The sequence below is a fragment of the Hermetia illucens genome, chromosome 2 (genome assembly GCF_905115235.1).
Source record: "Hermetia illucens chromosome 2, iHerIll2.2.curated.20191125, whole genome shotgun sequence".
Taxonomy (NCBI): domain Eukaryota; kingdom Metazoa; phylum Arthropoda; class Insecta; order Diptera; family Stratiomyidae; genus Hermetia; species Hermetia illucens.
This window is the reverse complement of record NC_051850.1, coordinates 133,818,911-133,841,337: the sequence shown is the minus strand read 5'-3', so window position 1 is coordinate 133,841,337 and position 22,427 is coordinate 133,818,911. Positions and strand designations below refer to the sequence as shown.

Below are 22,427 nucleotides of genomic sequence, written 5' to 3'. Positions count from 1 at the left end.
TAGCCTTCATTTCGTGGTGCCAGGATAAACTTAAGGGGGTTCTGCAGCCTTAACTTTATTTGAAGGGATATCCGTATGGAGGGTATTTCGGAGCCTAGCCACCCAGGCTAGCGGTAGCCTGTTGATCTTTCTCAGATTTTTCCGTAGGGCAGTTTCTGAGAATGGCCCCGTTAAATAAATGATCACTTTCGGCCTCCCGAACTCCCTGCCTTTCCAACAAATGTCAAAACTAAGACTGACTTCGAAGTGCTAACTGAGGCCTTTCATTTGATACTCTTGACTATATTTGATGAAAAAAAATTTGCACCCCCGTTTTGCATATATGGGGAGCCCCCTCCTTTAAATTCAACGTAAAAGGATGTAACTCACCGTATGCGTGAGCGTTCACAGTTCCCACCTTTCCACCAAATTTGGTGTCAATCGCTGCTTTAGTCTCCGAGAAAAATGCGTATGACGGACAGACAAACAGACAGTAAATCGATTTTAATAAGGTTTTGTTTTACACAAAATCTTAAAAACGAACACCGACCGTGAACCGGTGAGTTCTATCATGCTGTACGCAGTCCCAGTTTGGAGAATAGCGCTGCAGATTTTAGGCAATGCACATAAACTGTGAACGCTTTACAGAAGAACATCCCTAAGGGTGTGTTCTGCCTTCAGGACCGTCTCAGACGATGCAGCGTTCGTCATCTCGGGAATGATTTCGATTGACATCCTGGCAACCGAAATGATTAACATTTATAACACCAGGTCCATCTCTCCCTTATCTCAGGTGCTATCACCGGAAAATTTTGTCCGGAGAATGATAGCCTGTCAGGAAGCCTGGGATGCGATCAATTCCATGATCGCTGTAATCCAGGATAAACTGCGAAAAGCAGAACCCCGCGGGTAGACGAAAGGAGACCTAGCTAAAGTAAGCTAACTCCGCTCCGTGATGTAATTCCTAAAAGTGGTTCCACGGGGTAGAGGGTAGTCGGGGGTGGTTTTAGTGGGTAAAAATCCCACACTCTGGCGTGTCCAGGCCAGAGTCTTTTGAAGATTGCCACCTCCTCAAAAAAAAAAAAAGACAGACAGACATTGAACCGATTTTAATAAGGTTTTGTTTTGAAAACAAAACCTTAAAAATATACTAATAAACATGATTAAATACTATTATTAGCTTTATTGAAACAGTTTTGGTATGAAGAGTATTTTGAGGCCTAGACACAATGTGTAGAGACCACATCTTTCGAATATGTAGGTTGTGTAGTTTAGTTTAGTATTTTGAGGCTTAGATACAATATGCATAGACCACTATACTTCTTTTCGAATATTTGGGATGTATAATTTCTGAGAACTGACCCTTTTCGGTCCGCCGCACTTCTACCCTTTGCAACCAATGTCAAAACTAATACCGGCTGCGGAAACAATAAATTCACGTGCAATGCAAAACTTTGATTTTCTAGAACTTTGTTAATAATGGCTAGATTGGGTTCCAATCTTGCAAAATTATGTCCTATATTAACGCCTATACTGTTACCCAATTCTTTACTTCTAAGATGAAATTAAGAGGGGGTTAAATTGGGTTTGGGGTAAATTTCTAAAATATAATAAGATATCATTATTAACTTTGTTTGTACAGATATTGGAACGGGATGTATTTTAAGGCCTAGATTCCATTTCGATGCAACATTGTAATTTTTTCAGAGTTTTCGGTTGGAAAGGTTCTGAGAACGAGGCTTGTTTCAATTTTTGGGGCACACATTGTGATTCCTCAAGCCCCTGTGTTTCACCCAATATCAAAAATAAGATCGGTTTCGAAAAGTACTAATCAATACCTTTCATTTGATACCCCATACTCTATGAAAAAAAAATTTACATCGCCCTTTTGCATGTCCCTAAAACCCAACTTGGAACTATGTTATTCACTATATGAAAGGGGATTCACAGCTTTCACTTCTCTGCTAAATGTCGCATCAGTACAAGTAAACTTTTCTGAGATAATAAATGTGACAGACAGTCAGAAAGACAGACGAACAGACAGACAGTAAACGTTAACAAACTTTCATTGAAAAATTAAGTTGATAGCATTTATTTTTGTATTGCATAGTTCGAAAATGACTTCAAACTTGTACATATAGTCGGTGTTTACCGTGTATCATTGGAGGTTTTATAAATGTCTACTTTTATTCTTGTTATCCAGTTTTTTTCTCGCAACCGGTGATTCATATCAAAAGCGGAAGAGATGCATCGCTAAATCTGTTTATAAATTTTACAGACTTGTTTTGACCATTGCGTTACCATCGAGTTGGTATATAAATCGATATAAACATCTTCTTTTTGCACAAATAAATAAATATGCACGCTCAATTCACCTTCATGTGTGATGAATGATATTCTGCTTTTTATACGCATAGTGGCTACTACAGCGCAAATTCAACAGCTTACACTGATTGAGCCAGTTGTAACACATTCGACTCCTTAATTAATGGAATCAAATGATACACTTGCAGCTTCGTAATTGATTTTGATTAGAATCAAGTTGTGATGATAGCGTACTGACCGCTATCATAGCATCTAAGTCGTAAACGTAGAAATTGTCCGGTCTGCTAACTTAACATCCGTGCAACCTTTCTCTGTTGAAATTCCGAGGGGAGGCATCGTAATGGACGGAATCTCATGCTGTTGTGGAACTGAACTGGAGTGCGCACGATCCAACCTATGCTTCTCTACTCCTACAATCATGAGAGGCGACTATCCATTATTTGTGATTGTGCTATGAGAAGCGTACTCGCCGCATTGGTAAACTCTGCAGGCATACCTATTTCTTCAGAGAGCCTTCCGAATTTCTAGTCATTCCATTCTAGATATTAAAGGCGGACGTTTAATAGCTCGAATCGCTGTAACGGGAGTAGTCATTTAAAGGTGTTAAAGAAACTTTGGAGTGATTGGGCCAAAGTTCTAAATTTAACTCAGTTTAATATTCAAAAGTGTTTTATTTCCTTTAGTACAAGCAAAATGCTTCGCCCAAGTTTGGTATCTAGAGTGGCAACCACTTGCCTTTATAAAAAGGGTGAGTGGATGTTTTGTAACCATTTGCGCTTCCTGTGAATGTCCGTGGTTGCAATGCATAAATCGATATCGTTTATTTTAAGGAGTCAATTGCTCGAGGGCTCTTGCGACACAGGCTGAGCCGGCATCACCCTCCGTGAAAACTGAAGTCCCCGGTCCAAAAACGAAGGCACTCATCAGTGAGCTGAATCAGATCCAGGTTTGTTAATTTTGTCAGTGAAAATTGATAGTTCAATACCAGCAACGCAGTTTAGTGGAGTTATAACAACACATAACGGAAAGTGGCAATTATCAATTTAAAGTTCAATCAACATTTATTTCTGAAACTGATTCAAAAATGTGCTTAATTGTTTTGGAAATGGAAAATTCGAAGTGCTTTCCAACGCGCTAACAAAGAAACTGCACATTGGATCCATTTGGCCGACATTCGAATCTGTAATTTTAAATTATTCGAATAATATTAGCTTTGACGAAGCGGTTCAAAGTCAAGGGTGGAAAAAGACAATTCAAGCAATTTCGTCAGTTTTGGCATTGAATCGCCGACCGCGTATTTTCGTACTGGAGATTCCACTTCTTTCAATGATAAGATTAGGAGTTCGTTAATTACCACCAAATTAGTCGGTTTCTAGGCCCAAAGATATCGCAATTTTTTCTTAGCAGCGCGTCTTATCACCCAAGATTGTTTAAACACTCAAATTATTTTTCCATTGGGAGTCTCCACTCAGACCCCAACGAGTCAATCAAGTAACATCTAAGCATCAAGATCGGATTCAGAAATGTTTCTAGTGCGTGTTTCTGACCGACCGGTTTATTTTTAGCCATTTTTTGTTATGACAATTTTTTCTCTAAATGTTATTTGAAAGACGAAAGAGAGGGTAGACTAGATAACCACTTGTAAGTTGAATTTTCGGATAACAACATTAGGCGCCTGATGGCTGCCCCTTTGCCGGCAAGCGGGCGTTAATGTTTAAAAATATTGTTATTGTACTTTGCCGGGCCTGCCAACAAATTTTGTTAGAAACTTATCTTTCAAAAATTTATCAGTTCGTGCGTTAGACAAATTTAATAAATGTATATGCGTACAAGCCGGTGTTTATTAGAGCCACGTCTATGTGTGGCGTCACGAGTAGTCAAAATTTATTAAGATTCTTATACAGACATGTGTCCAATACATAGCAACAGTTTTGATTCGGGGCTAAGAATGTGGGTGAAGATAGAATTTATTGTAGGGGAGACAGAGAGATAGAAAAAACACACTTTTACTTTCCACAAAGTCACATATTTATATTTATATTGTTTATTTTATCTTAGTGAGAGTGTAATGTTGCCGGTTTTGGGTAGAATAATATATTGGCCTTGAAATGGTGGAGTTCTTCCTATTTGTTTTGGTTGCATTATGGAAATTAGGCGGTATCAAGTGCTGCTTTGATTTTTATGGTGCTAAATCCGTTCGCTTTGGAAATATTCAATAAACCTGGGAAATCCAACATGTGTTCATTATTTCAGTTTATCGGAAGAAGGATTGTGTGAACAAAGCACTGCAAATTTTACGAGGGCGTGCTTAATTTTGTGATTCGCATGGATCTAAGTTCGCTTAGCGTTAACTGAGCTTATTATATGCATACGAGCTCACTTGATCTAATCTTATTTCAAAATAAAATATGAATGCATAGATTAGAATAAAGCCGAAGATCAGTTCAAACTAAGCTAAAAAAGTATGTACAAGAACTCAGTATCTTTTCCAGAATTGATGTTTGTTGGGTTCTGTAATTGTACCATTTGGTACTAATTAAACATTGCGCCCAAAAACGAGATAAATTGTGCCAACTGGTTCTCCAGAAAAAAATTATACGACAAACGGTTTCCTCCAGGGCAGAGGCAACCATTTGGTCCGGTCCAACAAGTGGTTGTGGACTTAGGATCCCTCACTTATCCTAAACAATTATTTTAGCTTTAGCCAGCTCAGGCTCAAACTATTGGTTTCTACTGGATATAATTCGCACCCTTGGCGTGTTTTTCCAAATATATAAAAGAGCGTTTTCCATCTGTTGCCATTCGCGGTCACGGTCCCGGGGCAGAGGTGAGGCAGTGTCTGACGAGTTGCCTCCGCCCTGGACGAAACCGTTTGTCCTATAATTTTTTAATGCTTGGGTGTCATGCCCCAAACGAGGGATCTGCGGACCAAAGAGACGTGGGAGTAAGTTGCTGTTCATTTGGTCCGGTCCAACAACAAGTGGTTGTGGACTTAGGATCCCTCACTTATCCTGAGTAGGGTAGGGCTGACGGAAAACAATTTGTTACGAAACCACAAAAGGAGCCTCGGACTGGATGGGTTTTACAAAGACGAACCCGGCAACAAAAACGGACTAATGATTTGCGCATTTTTGTATGGAACAGCCCAACAGCTACCCGATATCCTGTCCCAATATAAGGCTGGTGTAACAGCATTACAAGAGATGAAATCTGCTCTTATCGGCTTTGAAAACATAAGCTTAAATGTTACTTGATTGACCATGCATTCTACGCTTGCTATGCAAATTTCGAAATATAGGCCTCGTTAACGTTCGTGCCCCTACAGATGAGACTGCAGAGTCGGAGAAGGATACCCTCTACGAAGTAGTAGAACGGACCCTTGAAGCCTGTTCCAGGTATGATATCAGGACTACTTTCAACAAAATTCACCACGTGCTGGTTGAACGCCACCATTTTTCAGCCTTGATGAAAGTCAGAACATACAGGGTGTCCAACAAGTCAACGGTAATATTTAAAGGGCGGATATAGATATAGAATATGAAATGCCCTTAGTAAAAATTGATGGTTTTCGAGATATTGGCAATTCAATGGAATTCATTAAAATCGTTCACTTGAATCAGATTTTCGAGTGTGACTCCTAAAAAAATTCTTATTTTTAGATTCAGATTTTCTATATTAATTAAGCATTTCATTAATCAAATAGCAACATATGATTAGTTCTCAAAACTATACAACAACTGCCAGGTATTCATTAAGGAAGTGACAGTACAACCTTTTCACTGATTCAGAAATCCATTTTTAAAGTAATAACTCAAATCATTGTGACCGCGCAGGTACTTTATAGTAAACAATTGTGGAATAATTTACTGTCTTTTTCTGTTTTTTGTAAGACTGTTTACATGAGAGATACTGGCCTTAGTTAGATTGAGAAAAATTGTCACTTTCCCGTTCGAGAAGGAAAACCCCGTGTCGATTATGATGATGAAATTTTAAGAGACATTTCAGCTGAGCAATCGCAAGATGAACAAGGATGCCAAAATTAAATATGATTACTACTTGAACACTTGAACACCCAAATTTTTTTACTGGGGTTGCATAAAAGAAAAGGTTTATGCAAAACCAAAAATAATATTCATGAATTACGTCAGTGAATAACTAACGCGGCCCAAGAGCTGAATGTCGCAAGAAATGCAAGATGGATAAAGAGGTCGTTTTTGAGAAGATACATCGCCTGCATTTGCGTTAGTAGTAGGCAATTTGAACATATTGTTTAATTTTTTTTAGGTTAAATTAAAACGGTACTTTAAACATGATTCAAATTATTTTATTTTATAAAATGATTTCATAAAGTACATTATGATTATCCTTCACGATAAGTCATTATTTTGCTTATTAGAACAAGGAATACCTTGCAGGTGTTGCATAATTTCGAAAACTACATTAAAAAGCAAATTGTTCAAGTCACTGGCCAAATTAGCTCAGTATTTTTTTTTACTGCGTGATTAGGGGGCCGAATAAAGACTCGGACCACTATCTTGTTGGCATAGTGCTCCGGCCCCAAAAAACAACCCTGCTAGAATCCTTCTCACAATCATTATGCAATTAGTTGCGAAAACAACAATTTTTATTAAACCTATAAAAATACAATGCTAAATTAACCTAACTTAAGTACTACCTTAACAGCCTAGCTTAATCTAAGGTATAATCTATGGCTTAAACTAACTTATCGCTAAGGAGTAAATGGAAAAAATACATGTTATGATATCTGGAGGAAAAGTCGAAAAAAACCTCCATTAGTTGACTTTTGTTATGCAATTAGTTTGTCAGACCATTCACTTTTATATGATACTGACTTTCGAAGTTTTAGAATGCAATAAATTTGCACAAAAGTGACAAAGTTGACGTATTATAGTTGTTAGTAGTTATGCAATTTTTACCGAACTTGGTATTATCGTGCTCTATAGTATAACTTTCATTACTGCATTGATACTTCTAACAGAAACTTGAGAGGGGTTCCTAATCAATTTCTAAAAAAAATATGCTTATAATGAATATGGTAATATATTATTATTAACTTGATTTAAACAAGTATTCGTATGGAGAGTATTTTGAGGCCTAGATAACATTTGCGTGGATCAGTAGATTTTCATATATTTGGGGTGTATAATTTCTGAGAGCGGTTCCTTGATGTAACTGACCCTCTGCGGATCTCGCCCTCCTCCCCTTTGTAACCAATGCCAAAACTAATATCGGTTTCGGAAAATACTAATCGAGACCTTTCATTTGATATCCCCCACGACTATACTCGATGAAAAAAAAATGTTCACCCCTCTTTTGCATGTAGGGGACCTCCCCCCTTAAACGAACTAGGTTACTCACAGCATGCAATGAGATTTCCAGGTCCCACCTTTCTATCAAATTCCTTATCAATAAGAGTAAACATTTCTGAAATAATTGGTGTCACAAACAGAAAGACAGTAAACTGATTTTAATAAGGTTTTGTTTTACACAAAAGCTTAAAAAGGGCTAGGGAAAAGTAAATTCTTGATAAATGAAACTTTAATATTTCACTCGAATGTCAATTATTCTCGTTAATTATGACGTCAGCATTTTGCATGGCTTAAAATCCAGTTTATTTGTGCGAAATTTATAAGCTTAAACAGTCGGACCGGCTGGTTCAACAATGAATGCAAACTAGCAACCGAACGGAAGATTGCTGCGTACCGAGTAATGATGCGTTCTCAAAGAACACGGGCACGCGTGAAGACTTATCACGAACTTCGTCGAACAGAAAAGCGACTCACAGACAGAAAAAGAAGCCTGGGAGAACCAGCAGCCTGTAAACTCGAAAAGTATGGAGAGCAACCGTCCCAGGTACTCAAGTTTAACTAACAAGTCAGCAGGATGAACCCTTATACATGTCGATGCTCTTCCTTCCGAGACAGAGAGGAACAACGACGGAAGATGGAAGAAACAGTCCGTGCAATTCAACGGCTTAAACATCATAAGTCACCAAGATCTGATAGAATTATAGCCGAACTGTATATGTAGGCGACCAATTACACCAAGCGGTTCATCAACTTCTGCTCGAGGTGTGGAACAGCGAGTTAATGTTTGATGACTGACAGAAAAGCATTTCTATCCCATACATAAAAAGGGAGATGTCACGCAGTGCAGCAATTATAGAGGTTTCACGCTGAGAACATCATCGGGAAATCATCAACAGATCAGTTTTTCTTTGTGCGGCAAGCGATAGAAAAACTGATGGAATATGACCAGCAATTGCACCATATTTTCATCGACTTCAAGGCCGCCTATGATAGCATAGCCAGGGTGAAACTGCACACGGCCAATTCGATATCCCGACGAAATTGATAAGACTGACTAGGCTGACCTTAAAAAGTGAAAAAGTGCTCCATGATGCTATTGTAAATGCGAGAGTCACCATCCTCTTTAAGTCCATCCAGCTATTGGCCTACGCTGACGATATCACATCAAGGGAACAATAACCTGAGATGTTCAATCTATCTTTTTCTAGATTGAGCAGGCGACGTGAGATATTGGACTGCACACCAACGAAGGCAGGACGAAGTCGATAGTAACAACGTCAGCACCAAAAACTAAAAGCCAACAACATCAAATAGCACTGGTCAAATGAGAGCAAAACAAGTCGGAATACCGGAAGCTCGCACTTCGGGTATAAAGGTTTTGTGTTCATCTTATGTAAGAAATTTCAACGCACATTTTTCTATCCGTATATAGCTACAAATCCAACATAATCCTTTATATTTTTCCAAACTACGAGACATACGTACACATTACGCTCGCCCTAAACAAACAAACTGCCTATTTCCGAATACTGTACACATATATGCACGTATATCAATTGATCGTACCCATATTTCCGATTTACTTCTTATATTTATCTGAATTAGGTACTACCCGCAAAGTTCATTAGCACGCATATACTATATACCTACATACACACATGTCTGGTTGGAGTAATTGATATTCACATACAAATGATTAAAAAACTAAAACAAAATAATTCTTTGCGACCCCATCCATAACAACTCATTTCGTTGTGGTATTGACGAAATGATATGTGATGATGACGTCATGCAGGTTGTAGAGTGCACGAAATTCACAAAACATGGTAAAGTTTTACCCCCTATAACTTTGTTAGTAATAATTGGATTTTCTTCAAACTTGATCAAACTGTGCACTATGTTCTTTACTATATGCATGCTAAATTTTGTACTTCTGGGATGAACATAAGAGGGGGTGCCGGATAAATTTCTAAAATGTGGAAATATACTATTATTAACTTTATTTGTGCAGATATCGGAACCGGATATATTTTGAGGCCTAGATTTCGTAGAGGTGCACCACTGTGATTTTTTTCAGATTTTTCGGTTGGATAGGTTCTGAGAACGAGACCTGTTACACTTTTTGGGGGTCATATTTTGAGCCCTCACTCCCCCATGTTTCACCCAACATCAAATATTGAACCAGTTTCGAAAAGTACTAATTGAGACCTTTCATTTGATACCCCACATGGCCACATTCTGTGAAAAAAAAATTTGCACCCTCCTTTCACATGTATGAGAAGCCCCCCCTTAAACTTAACGCAAAATGGCGTCGGTTGCTGCATGTAAAGGGAACGGCAGATTACATACTCCTACCAATTTTCGTGACGATCGGTCCAGCCGTTTCCGAATAAATCGGCTGTGACAGACAGACAGACAGACAGACAGACAGACAGACAGACAGACAGACAGACAGACAGACAGACAGACGGACAGACAGACATCGAATCGATTCTAATAAGGTTTTGTTTCACACAAAACCTTAAAAAAATAGAAGACTACAACTTTGAGACCACTGATAATTTCTCGGCAGCCAACAGAACCTATTTCAGCTTACAAAAACTGTTCCGCTCGAAATATCCCACAATAGAGTCAACACTCTTACTGTAAAAGACAATGACCTTGGCAGTCCTCATGTATTCCTTGGAGACCTGGGTTCTTAGCAAGAAACATAATCTTCCCAAATACATTTGTAAATCCGGTCCATTGTGTTCATTCCTACTTTTAGCGAATTCCGTGGGTGTATGTGATGAAAGAAACTATTCCTATGCATTAAGTGACAAGCGTAAAATATTATAGCGAAAGTTAATATTCCACTCAAATGATTTTATATAACAAAAATGTAAAATCTTTTCATACTTGACTTGTTTATTTTGGTATTTCTCAGGAATCTTTTTCTTGCCGTGTTGTATATTAGTTTCCCATTAGTCAATTTTTCATGGATTGACTTATGGCAGGCTGATAAAATACTAACGGCTTAGGGTAGGCCTAAAATGAAGGCCGTAACACTAATTTTTTATAGGATCATAGGATCGTGTGTGCACAAGACTGTCGTACGGAAGGTCGCGGTTCAAATCTCAGTGGTGGCAGTGGAATTTGTATCGTGATTTGACGTCGAATATCAGTCGACTCAGCTGTGAATGGGTACCTGAGTCAAATCAGGGTAAACATCTCGGGCGAGCGCAGCAATGTTGACCACATTGCCTCCTACATTATACTGTAGTGTACCGTTACGGTCTCGGGCTCTAACACACTTCAAGGCCCTGATCCAATATGGATTGTTGCGCCAACGATTATTATTATTATAGTACCGGTATTGGAAAATTTAGTGGAAATCCTACTATTATTTTCAAAATTGTATTATCTTGGAAAATGGAATGAAGTTTCACTCCCTTGCTAAGTGGGTATGAAGAATGCAGTATCGATAGTTTCAAGTACAAAAAAGACAACAGTTTCACACCTAAACCGCCCAGTTTTTGACTTTCAACTTTTTTTCTTTATATCTTAATTTTGTAACTTATCTTTCACTATGACACCGCACATGACCATTTCTTCAACAAGCACTATAGGCGTCTTCTCCACATTCTGAAAAGTACATTTAATTGGGGGATATTTTATCAAACATATTAATATTAAATAAATAGTAAATTTTGTAAGTTTTCTAAAATTGACTTGAGGATTGAACAGTTTTTCATTGATTCTTTTTGAATGGTATTAAACAGTAATGGCTTTGAGCCTTTGCCATAGTAAATATCTCAAAATCTTTTAGGGAGGAATGAAGAAATTCGATGCCCTGGCCTTTTATTTCTAGGTTGTGCTCAAATGCCCATGTTTGGTTCATTGTCTCAAAAATGAGTTTGAATGTGAACGTATTCTACAGGTTCGTTTATAATCGCCATTTGATTACTTGTCTATTAACGCCTTGGTACCGACTTAGAGTGCGCATGCTAATATCGTTGGTGATGCGCACAGGAATAATAAGAACTCATGGTGTAACAGTCCAATTTGAATCTAGGCTTTTTGGTGGCCCTCCTGAAACATTTAAGAGAATCTTGAAACTTACGAATATAGAGTGGAATCTTCTTAGACATACTGGGCCAACTGATTGGTTCGTTATAATTTTCGCCGAAACCGCGTGGTTGCCAATCTCTGTTATCGCCCCACATACGCCTTTTGGGATTCAGTACAGAGGGTTCTATACATTCCACTTTTTCGACAAACAAAAAGGACATGGTCTTTAACCGATTTGAGTAGGCCTTTTAGTTCGTGATTCGTAATTATGTAGAAATGTGTGAAAGTTATTCTTTTCTTGTCTGTCACTTCTACGTTTTGTGAAAATGCTTGGTTAATTCAGATTAGCTTCTTTTGAAATCGTTTTTTTCCTGGGAGGATGCAGTATAAACCTCGCCTTCTGGAATCTGGACGTAATTGAAGGGGTTATGTTAGTTTACCTCGGGTGGGTTTAATATTTTTTTTGTATTGAGTCTAGGCACATGAATAAAATCGCTGTGTCCTGACAGGGAGATAATATTTGAGAACCAAGAACTCCGGCTCTCATCTCGCCGAACTGTTAGCATTCGGGGTAGCTCCAGCATGTCCCGTCCGGTTCCACATATTATCTCGCACAGTCGGTGTTGAAGACTGGCAAAATTGTTATGGAAGTTTGGTTGTCGTTTCGGATGCCAATTGTAATAAATGTGAAAGTCAACCCTCTAAAAAGCTAGTCACCCTCTATCACATTTTCTTTAGTGTCGAGATATCAGCATGTTATGTGCAAAGAGAGTTGACTACTTGTTGTGAAGCTCGAATATCATATAAGGAGCGCATGAGAAATGAAATGAGGAACTAATAGATTTTGCTGAAATATCATTAAACGTTTTATTGGTAACATTCCTTTGTATGTACGATCATGCAACTCATATATAGTGTTCTACCGACTTCAAACTATCACAAACGGTTGTGAAGTCGATACATTCAGTTGAAACCCAGAATGACAATACCGATAAGAAAAAAAGATCGGAACTTACTCGATTCGCTATTGCCTAAGATTTTATGAGACGTGGTATTATATGTATATGATTCCTCTTTAGTCCTTTGTGAGCCACAAAGTGTCTTCTTTCTTATTGCCATTTTTTCCTCTTTCATTTTTATGATTATATAGTTCAGTTTCACTATCATCAGATTTTATACTGAACAAGTGATAAAGCTACATAGTGAGTCAAATCCAGACATTCATTATTGGAATCAAGACTCGAACCCGGGGCACGGGGGAAAACTGGAAAGATACAGTCAGCCCGCCTCTTGGACCGCCGACCCTCGACTCTTACCACTTGACATTCCTTTAATCAGTAATTGAGACCCCTAATAACAGAAATTCTTGTTGACACTCACAAGAAGAAGGAATATATGTCCATGGAGTATGTGTCAACCTACGATTCTAGAGTACTTGAAAATTTTGACTGTTCAGGATGAAATGGTCAATGCGATGAATAGATGTCAAGCAAGGCTAGGCAATTCTCCAAATAAACTAGTTCAAATCAACAATAACAACCTGGAATTCAACGTGTAATTTATTTAATGAAATTCAACCCATTTAGAGTTTGAATAATGTAACGAGTGCTAAGTGCGATGAAAATTAAAGTATGGTAAATACTTATAATGCAACATTATTGCTAAACACTAGAGGTTATAATGTTTGCGCCAAGTGCCTAAGGCTTGGGAATTTTGTTTTGTGCAGTGAAATGGCTAAAATAAATTAATGCTTGTACTCGTAGCTTAAGGAAACGCAAGTTATTGTTCTATGTTGAACTGAGGCGAGCAGTAACATTTAGTAAAGTGAAATAGCCAATGGAGTGTTTAAATTAGTCAACTAATTAGAAATATAATTAGAAGTTTAAGCTTGTCTGATAATATTTCTTATCAATATGTCTACCAACTGGCTATAGATCCATATAAGCTCGACAAATATACCAAAGGGCACTAGGGAATCGCAGCATAATAAGAACCATTGTACACATTTTAAACAAATCACTCTCACCAACATGTGTTTATCGATACAATCAGAATACCCATAGTTCTCGTATCAAACAAATGCCATAAATTACATATTTTTTTCTAATTTCATTTGAAATTCTAATCTATTTACGTATACGTATGTAGATGACTATTAAAATCTGTTGGTTAAATCTAAACATGTGATAAGATAAAACAGTTCACTACAATGCACTTGAATTTCGCGAATAAAGGTGGCAATATCAAGGAGAACTTTTCATTGTCACGACCTCACTTTCCTTTGTTGATATTACATAATAACATAAGTACAAATCAGATAAAAGTATTATATATCAAATGATGCAAAGATAAGTTCGTACGTAATAAATCAAAAACTTCTGATTTATCCATATTACAGAATGCCCAAGCTGTTCAGCTATTTGTCAATTATGATAAATCAATCGGAAACTATTTGGTCGATGCTGATGGAAATGTACTATTGGATGTTTACACACAAATCTCTTCAATGCCCTTGGGCTACAACCATCCTGAAATGATCAAAGCGTTCAAAGAAGATCATAACTTGCGAAGTAAGTAAATTAAATTATACAAAACTCTCCGTGCTTATGGTGTTCATACATAATAAAATTACCTTTATTTACAGCATTAATCAATCGTCCTGCTCTTGGCGTTTTCCCTGGAGAAGATTGGCCGAAAAAATTGGAAAATATCCTGTTAACTGTTGCACCGAAAGGCCTCCAAAATGTAACCACAATGATGTGTGGATCATGCTCCAACGAGAATGCCTACAAATCCATATTCATCTGGTAATTCTATTTGTTTATCAATTATTTTGTAAATTTGTAACTTGTTTCGTACTTTGACTTCCCAAACACCATATAATTGGTCGTCCGAATTATTAACCACATTTGCGACTTCTGTACAGTCAGTAGGGATGTATTACCAATATCATTTGAGTCCTCCTGAAGTTAGATTGGCTTCTAACAAATCCCATACCGTTGGCTTCTTCCTTGAATACTCTTTCGGTATTCTGAACTCAATCATTCTTTGTATGCAGATGGGCTGATGTTTTCGAAATTCCTTAAATTTTATATTGCATATTCAAATTTGCAATTGGCATTTCACGGAACATAGGACATTTTTTTTTTCAATAAGTTCGTAGAATGGGGGCGATGGAGGCAGATAAAATCGCTCATTTTTACTTTGATTGATGAGGGCACTCCTTAAAAGTTTATAATAACAACACCACTCAGAATCCCCTCTGACAATCAGGTGGCAGTTAACACTGAAGCCATTCACAACACAGCCCTCCGCAACACCTATAAGAGGAAAATAGATGCCGCAATAGCCGCAGTCAAGAGAGATCCTGGAGATGAAGCATCAACAAATGATCTTCACAATCACCTGAAGAACATTATCATAAATACGGCCACAAACATACTTGGACCCAACCGCAAAAGGAGTCGGAATGGCTGGTTTGACGATGAATGTAAGCTAGTAACGGAACGGAAGAATGCTGCATACCGAGTAATGTTGCATTCTCAAAGGACGCAGACACGCGCGGAGACTTACCATGAACTCCGGCGAGCGAAGAAGCGACTTCACAGATGGAAATAGGAAGCCTTGGAGAACCAACAGGTCTGTGAACTCGAAAAGTACAAAGAACAACCGCACCAGGCGCGAAAGTTTTATCAATAAGTCAACAGGATGAACCCTTATACACCTCGATGCTCATCCTGCCGAGACAAAGAGGGAAATTTGATTTCCGACAGAATGGGCATATTGGAGCGATGGGTTGAGTACTTTGGTGAACTATTGAACAACCAGAACATCGGCGAGTTGGAGGTCCGACCAACTGAAGACGACGGACAAATACTGCCACCACAAAGTATAGGAGAAAGAGTCCGTGCAATTCATAGGCTTAAAAATCATAAATCGCCAGAAGTCGATGGAATTACAGTCGAATTGGTTAAATATGGAGGTGACCAGTTACAACAGGTGGTTGATCAACTTCTGCTCAAGGTGTGAGATAGCGAATCAATGCCTGACGGCTGGCAAAGAGGCATTATCTGTCTCATAAAAGGGAGATATCGCAAAGTGCAGCAATTATAGAGGTATCACGTTGCTAAGTACCATCTCTAAGATATTCTCTGCTATCTTGCTAGAACGGATAGCCCCATACGCCCAGAACATCATTGGCCCATACCAAAGAGGCGTCACTCCAGGTAAATCAGCAACAGATCAGATTTTCTCTGTGCGGCAAGCAATGGAAAAACTGCTAGAATATGGACATCAGTTGCACCATCTTTTCATCAATTAAAGCCGCCTATGATAGCATAGCCAGGGTAAAACTGTACATGGCCATGAGAAAATTCGGTATCCTGACGAAATTGATAAGACTGACTAGACTGACCCTGGCCAATGTGTGAGGCCAGATAGAAGCAGCAGGATCATTCTCAAAATCATTTGACATCAACAACGGTCTGAGACAAGGGGATGTCCTATCATGCGTCCTCTTTAACCTGGTCTTGGAGAAAGTGATTCGCGATGCCGATGTAAATGCGAGAGGCACCATCCTTTTCAAGTCCTCCCAACTACTGGCCTACGCTGACGTAATCGACATCATTGGATGAACACCCCGAGATGTACGGTCTACCTTCATCCAGATTGAACAGGCGGCAGTTGGTGCGAGATCTTGGGCTGCACATTAACGAAGGCAATAGGAAGTACATGGTGGCAACGTCAGCGCCAAAACCAAAAGAATGAACAACATCGAATCGCACTGGTCAAACGAAAACCATGAAGATAGGAGACTACAACTTTGAGCCCGTTGAAAATTTTTCCAATCTAGGGTCGAAAATCACAACCGATAACAGCTATGACGATGAAATCCGCGCACGGTTGTTGGCTGCCAAGAGAACCTATTTCAGCTTACAAAAACTGTTTCACTCGAAACGTCTCACCATAGGGTCAAATCTCTTACTGTACAAGACTATGATCTTCCCAGTCCTTATGTATTCCTCGGAAACTTGGGTTCTTAGCAAGAAAAATTGGGAACTCTCGGCCGCGTTCGAGAGAAGAATCCTCAGAAGAATTTTTGGCCCCCTACATGAGGATGGACGATTCCGTAGTCTAAATAACGACGAAATCTATGAGCGATACAACGACCGTCTGATTGTGGATAAAATCCGGCTCAACAGGTTGTGGTGGGCGGGTCACTTAATCCGTATGGATGAAGATGATCCAGCCCGGAAAGTCTATAAGGGCAATATCTCTGGTAGAAAAAGAAGACGAGTCAGACCCTGCCTGAGATGGAGTGATAGCGTAGGTCAGGACGCCAGACAGCTTTTAGGAATATCGAATTGGTGGACCTCGGCGCAAAACCGGGGTGTCTGGAGTTCCTTATTAAGGCAGGTCTAGACCGGATACCGGTTGTTGCGCTGTTGATGATGATGATGATTATTTTTCGTTTGGGGAAAGAAAGTAATTTTCGAATGACGGTGAATGATGTGATTTCTGGCCACACAGCATTTTCGGGATGCATGCCCTGCGATGAATCTGCAAGTTATCAACATCTTTGTGGCTTTTCGACATACATTTTCAACATGTATCTTCCAGAGTAGTTTTTGGTCTGTTGTGATTCCTAAATATTTGACCTTTATTGCTCGTTTCGCCTTCATGCCATGTAATCTAATGGCTCTCAGGTGGTGAAGCGTACGCTTCCTAGTAAATAGTACAAAATTGTCCTTGGCAAGATTTATGCGCAGCCCTGGTTACCTGCACCAGTTGTTAGTGATTCGTAGTTGAGTTTGGATTCTGTTACAAAAGGTATATTCATATTTTCCTCTACAGGTGTCAGCTACCATACTTCACATTAGCAATGACAGTATCACGCCCCGAAGACAACCCTGAGTAGTGTTCTTGATAATGTCTTTTACTAACTTCCAATTTTCCTTTTTCATTTGTTGTTGAGATGTCAGGCAAACTTTTATTGTCTTTCACCGTAGGCAGGATCCCGGGAAGTGGGTTCTGAGAAGCAGATGTACCCTTTCTTCTCATTCTCGATTCCTTCTTTGTAAAGACAGAAGGTATTGCTTTGTCTTTGGCTATAGCTTTGTATAGCCTAGATGATCCACTCACAGAATTCGCTAGAAGCTGTTTCATTTTGCTTTCCTAATCGTGTTACAGGTCGTCAGGGTGTTTTGCACCTCTACTAGCCTTCGGTTCGTTTCGCCCCCTGAAGAGTTTTCGGACCTCCGTTCTCATTTTGGCTAGGTTCGTATTCTACCAGGGTATATCCGTTGATGATGTGATTGTCTTAGCAAGATAGCTGATAAGACTTGTTTCCATGTAGATGAAAGTCACTGTGCTTTGCATAGGGGTCCCAATTTTTTCTCCTGGCATTTCTAACTATTCTTTCTACTTCCGAGTTGTTTTAAATATCGAATTTGAATATTTTGTGATTCGACATAGAGGGCTCATCCGACATCCTCCATCAATCCGTTCATTAGACTGTTCCCTAGAGTTATGTCTAGTAACTATGGTTAATCACGAATATTGGTATGTTCTCTAGATTATATATTTCTAGCTTATTAGTGAGGATAGTGTCTGAATGGTTGAATGGTTAGTTGAGTGGTTCAAATCTCACTGGTGGCAGTGGGATTTGTATCGTGATTTGACGTCGGATATCAGTCGACTAAGGATAAATTCAAGGAGGATCTCAACTCTTCGATTAGTGTCCAAGATTTCATGATTGACGTTAGCATTGAGAGGAGAAGTGGTAGCACCTTCATCTCGCAAAATTTCGCCAGTCTAACAACTGTTTCCGGTGGGATCCGGATGTCGTCTCCTAGGAAGTATCCGTGTTTGTCTCTCAAGTTCTCCCCCTTATATGTAATTCCTAAACTTTAAGTTTAACTGCTAAAATATTTGTTTATTTTTTTTTTTTTTGTTTTTTTCCATCTTTTCAATAATATGTTACTCATAACAACAACATCGTCCCTTGCATGACAGATTCCGCCTTCACTAATAGCCAAATCAGAATGAATTGAGGTGAAGTATTAAGCCTTGGAGGGAACTGGAACGCATGGCAATGGGGCGTATGTGTAGTTGACGCGCGATGCCTCACGTAGGAGATAATAACGCCATTTATACACATATATACGTTAAGTGCTTCCGTTCCTATTTGAAGCAACTTGCACTTTCGTTGTCATCACCTTGGTGTTCCTCACGTTTATCGATTTGTCTCCATACTACTAGCCTACTACAATGTCAATGCCTTTTTTGATAGGCTAACTCTTCTTCCAATCGTGATATGCTTAACTTATATAGGCCGCCATTCAAGGCAACCTAATTAATCTTCCATTTTGAACAGTATGCTCAGATGATGAGAAACTAAGAAGTTCACAAGCTTTTGATGTTAAAACCGGGGCTACATGGGGCTGATAAAACATTTCTCCTCTCCTCCAGGGTATTAGCCCATAATATTGTACTCATCGATTTCAATTCGGCATATTTAAATCAGGGTCATTTCGAAATTATGATGCATGGGAGACTCGTGGTTTAGTTCTTATTTTCCATAACGTACCATCTAAATCTTGGATTTAAAAATCGCTGGAACCCAGCTAGAGAATACGTACAATTTGGTAGCTTCCTATACCGTGAAAAGTATATGGTACAGAATTTCAAAAAGACATACATTAATGATTAACAGCAAACGAAAATTTGTCCACATCCAAAAAATGAACGCATTTTTCAAAGAAATGAAGCTACGGAATTTGGTGGGCGGCGATATAGCATCCTGAAGTATCTCCGCCACATGCAGGCTGAGCTTCAAGAGGAATTTTGCGATTGACTTTCCTACCAAGGCAGAGTGGAATACCGGCGGTGTGTTGCGAAGTTATGACGCAGTATTCTTTACCTTCGAATCGAAGGTGAAATCGAAGCGGTAGTGTTTTCAAATACGCATAGTGTGCCGAGTTGTACGGTCTTACGGGATATGCCAGTGAATCCCAAGTGGAGGTACTGTCGTTACTGGAGGACTACCGATAACATAGCCGTTCTGACCGACAACTAAGCGGCCGTCACAACTTTGTGCTGGCAGGGACACACTCAAAGTTCTGGGTCTGTGGGGATGGAATCTACTCGCACTACTTGAAAGCCGCTGACTTCAGATGGCGAGGGCTCACCACTTACGTTTAGTTAAGGAGCATCTGGGCCTTCTGCAACAAAACCGGACTACAAAAGCGTTTGAGCCCAGATACGCACAAATGCGTACTGGATTATAGGACGGCAGACTAGGAATACAATACAATTCGCATTGTAGAAGTTACGGAGAAAAGGGAAAAACCATTAATCACTTCCTTTGCGATGGTCCAGCTCTAACTAGAGCCAAGCTAAGGATCTCAAAGAGATTTATGGGGTGGGGGTGATGTTATTCTTCGGAAATGCTATGGATTGGCTCTGAATTAAGCCGACTGGGTTCCGCTCATCTTTCCTTTGACACGAAGTCACAGTTTTAGATATATATGACATCAAAACGGCGCTCCACTGCCCTAACAGGGCTCCTCGAAGCGACAACAGATACCTACCTACCTTTGCTATGATCAAATAAAACAAACCTTGTATGAATGTTTTTTTTTATTTTCTATGCTATATTCTTATTGATTCTTTATATAATTTTCCAGGTATCGTCGAATTCAACGTGGTGAAAAAATAGAATTCACTGATGCCGAAAAGAATTCATGTATGATCAACATGCCACCAGGATCACCTCATTTAAGTTTGCTTTCATTCAAAGGAGCATTCCATGGTCGTACCTTAGGAGCTCTTGCAACCACACATTCAAAATACATCCACAAAATCGATATTCCATCCTTCGACTGGCCGATTGCTTCTTTCCCACATTATAAATATCCTTTGGAGGAAAACGTCCGTGACAACAAAGAAGAGGACGAACGATGCTTGGCTGAAGTAGAAGACCTTATTAGTCAGTATGCCAAGAGAAATATACCAGTCGCTGGTATTGTTATTGAACCGATTCAGAGTGAGGGTGGTGACAACGAAGCCTCGCCAGAATTCTTCCAAGGATTGCAGGCTATTGCCAAGAGAAACGGTTCAGCTTTGCTTATCGACGAAGTACAAACAGGAGGCGGTGGAACTGGAAAAATGTGGTGTCATGAACACTTCAATTTACCCTCCCCACCAGATGTAGTTACCTTCAGTAAAAAAATGCAATTGGGTGGCTATTTCCATGCCCCTGAATTCAAACCTAAGGAATCATATCGCGTATTCAACACATGGATGGGAGATCCAGGCAAACTTGTCTTGCTGGAACGCGTTCTAGACGTTATTAAACGCGATTCACTTCTCGATAATGTCGCACGTGCTGGTAATCGTCTTAAGGGTGGTTTGTTAGCCATTGAAAAGGAATACTCACATTTGCTGAATTCGACACGTGGTCGAGGCACTTTCTTAGCTATTAATTGTAAGAATGGAAAACTGCGAGATGATATAATCCATAGGCTCAAACAAAAGGGTATTCAATCGGGTGGATGTGGTGAATTATCTATTCGCTTCCGTCCCGCTTTAATATTTGAGGAAAAGCATGCTGATATTTTCTTGGATAAATTCCGTCAAGTATTGAAAGAATTGTAAACTATCTAAAAAGCAAGAAAAGTAAAAATTGAGCAGATAGATAATTAGGTAGAAGCATTTGGAGTAGATCTTTCTATGATGGCGGTATTACAGAACGGGAGATGGAAACAAGTTTTCAGTGACTTAGGCTTGAAGTTCAGCTCATAACATAATGAGTGAAAATTACCTTACAAGTGTTCCTGAATGTCTGAACGTAACAATATTGTGTCAAACACGAACGTCTTCATTATTTATTAAAAGGAACAAATTGCTGCCACGTTCACTAGCCAAATTTGCCTATTGTATGCTAAGTGGTCTACTTCCAAATGCACCCAACAACCTCAGAACCTATTCCACATTCCGCAGAATTGCTTTGCCGCACAAACAATTAAAGAAGGAAAACTGCTCAAAATATATGTTATTTTATGGTAAATAATTTTCTATAAAAAAACCTGTAAATTTGCGTTGCATTTAGTTCAAGTAAAAATGGCACCTTAACATTAGCCATTGATTTTTTTTTCAAAAACAAGAATGCATTTATTCCTTGTTCCTAGTTTGTTCTGTAAGTTTTAAGTTTAATATATTATGTATGAATTCATTCAGTCACTGGAGTGTATAATATGTTTGCAATCAATAGTCTTCCTCATGAAGCAATCAACGTCTTCCAATTAGCCATTGAAAAGTAATAATATTGGTGTTTAATAGATGTACTGTTTTTAGTTGAAAAATCACAAAAATTGCACAAATATCATGTTCAAAATGGAATTTAAAAAGAAATGAAACAGCTATAAATATTGTATGTTAAATCTGTGAGAAGAACATTAAAAGATTATTCTTGAAAAAATAATTTCATTCATATTTTTTTCCTGCTAACCGCGATTTTTTTTTATTTTATAATATACTATGGTATTTTCGTGCTTCCTGGGGTCCCGAAAATAATAGCTAAAATCACCTCGAAAATTTTATTGACAGGAAGCAGGTTTCCTCTCTGGATCCTCATGTAGCGACCATATTAATACCATTAGGGATCATTGGGAAACAGTGTATAGATTTTAGATCTCCGCTTCACCTGCTCTTCATTGGCTCCGAGATACTTTCCGAAAACGT

At 38.9% G+C, this 22,427-nt stretch overlaps 1 protein-coding gene and 1 long non-coding RNA gene across 2 annotated transcripts; both read left to right on the top strand.

Annotated features, from left to right (window-relative positions):
* Nucleotides 1–2,805: 2,805 nt before the first annotated feature.
* On the top strand, nt 2,806–22,157 carry LOC119648133 (4-aminobutyrate aminotransferase, mitochondrial). Its single transcript, XM_038049676.1, has 5 exons — nt 2,806–3,052; nt 3,135–3,250; nt 14,083–14,254; nt 14,329–14,491; nt 20,372–22,157. The coding sequence occupies exons 1-5, from the start codon at nt 2,998–3,000 to the stop codon at nt 21,339–21,341; spliced, it is 1,476 nt and encodes a 491-aa protein (XP_037905604.1). The 5' UTR covers nt 2,806–2,997; the 3' UTR covers nt 21,342–22,157.
* On the top strand, nt 5,758–6,617 carry LOC119648134. Its single transcript, XR_005249020.1, has 2 exons — nt 5,758–6,137; nt 6,195–6,617. It is a non-coding gene; the product is annotated as an uncharacterized LOC119648134 (long non-coding RNA).
* Nucleotides 22,158–22,427: the final 270 nt, after the last annotated feature.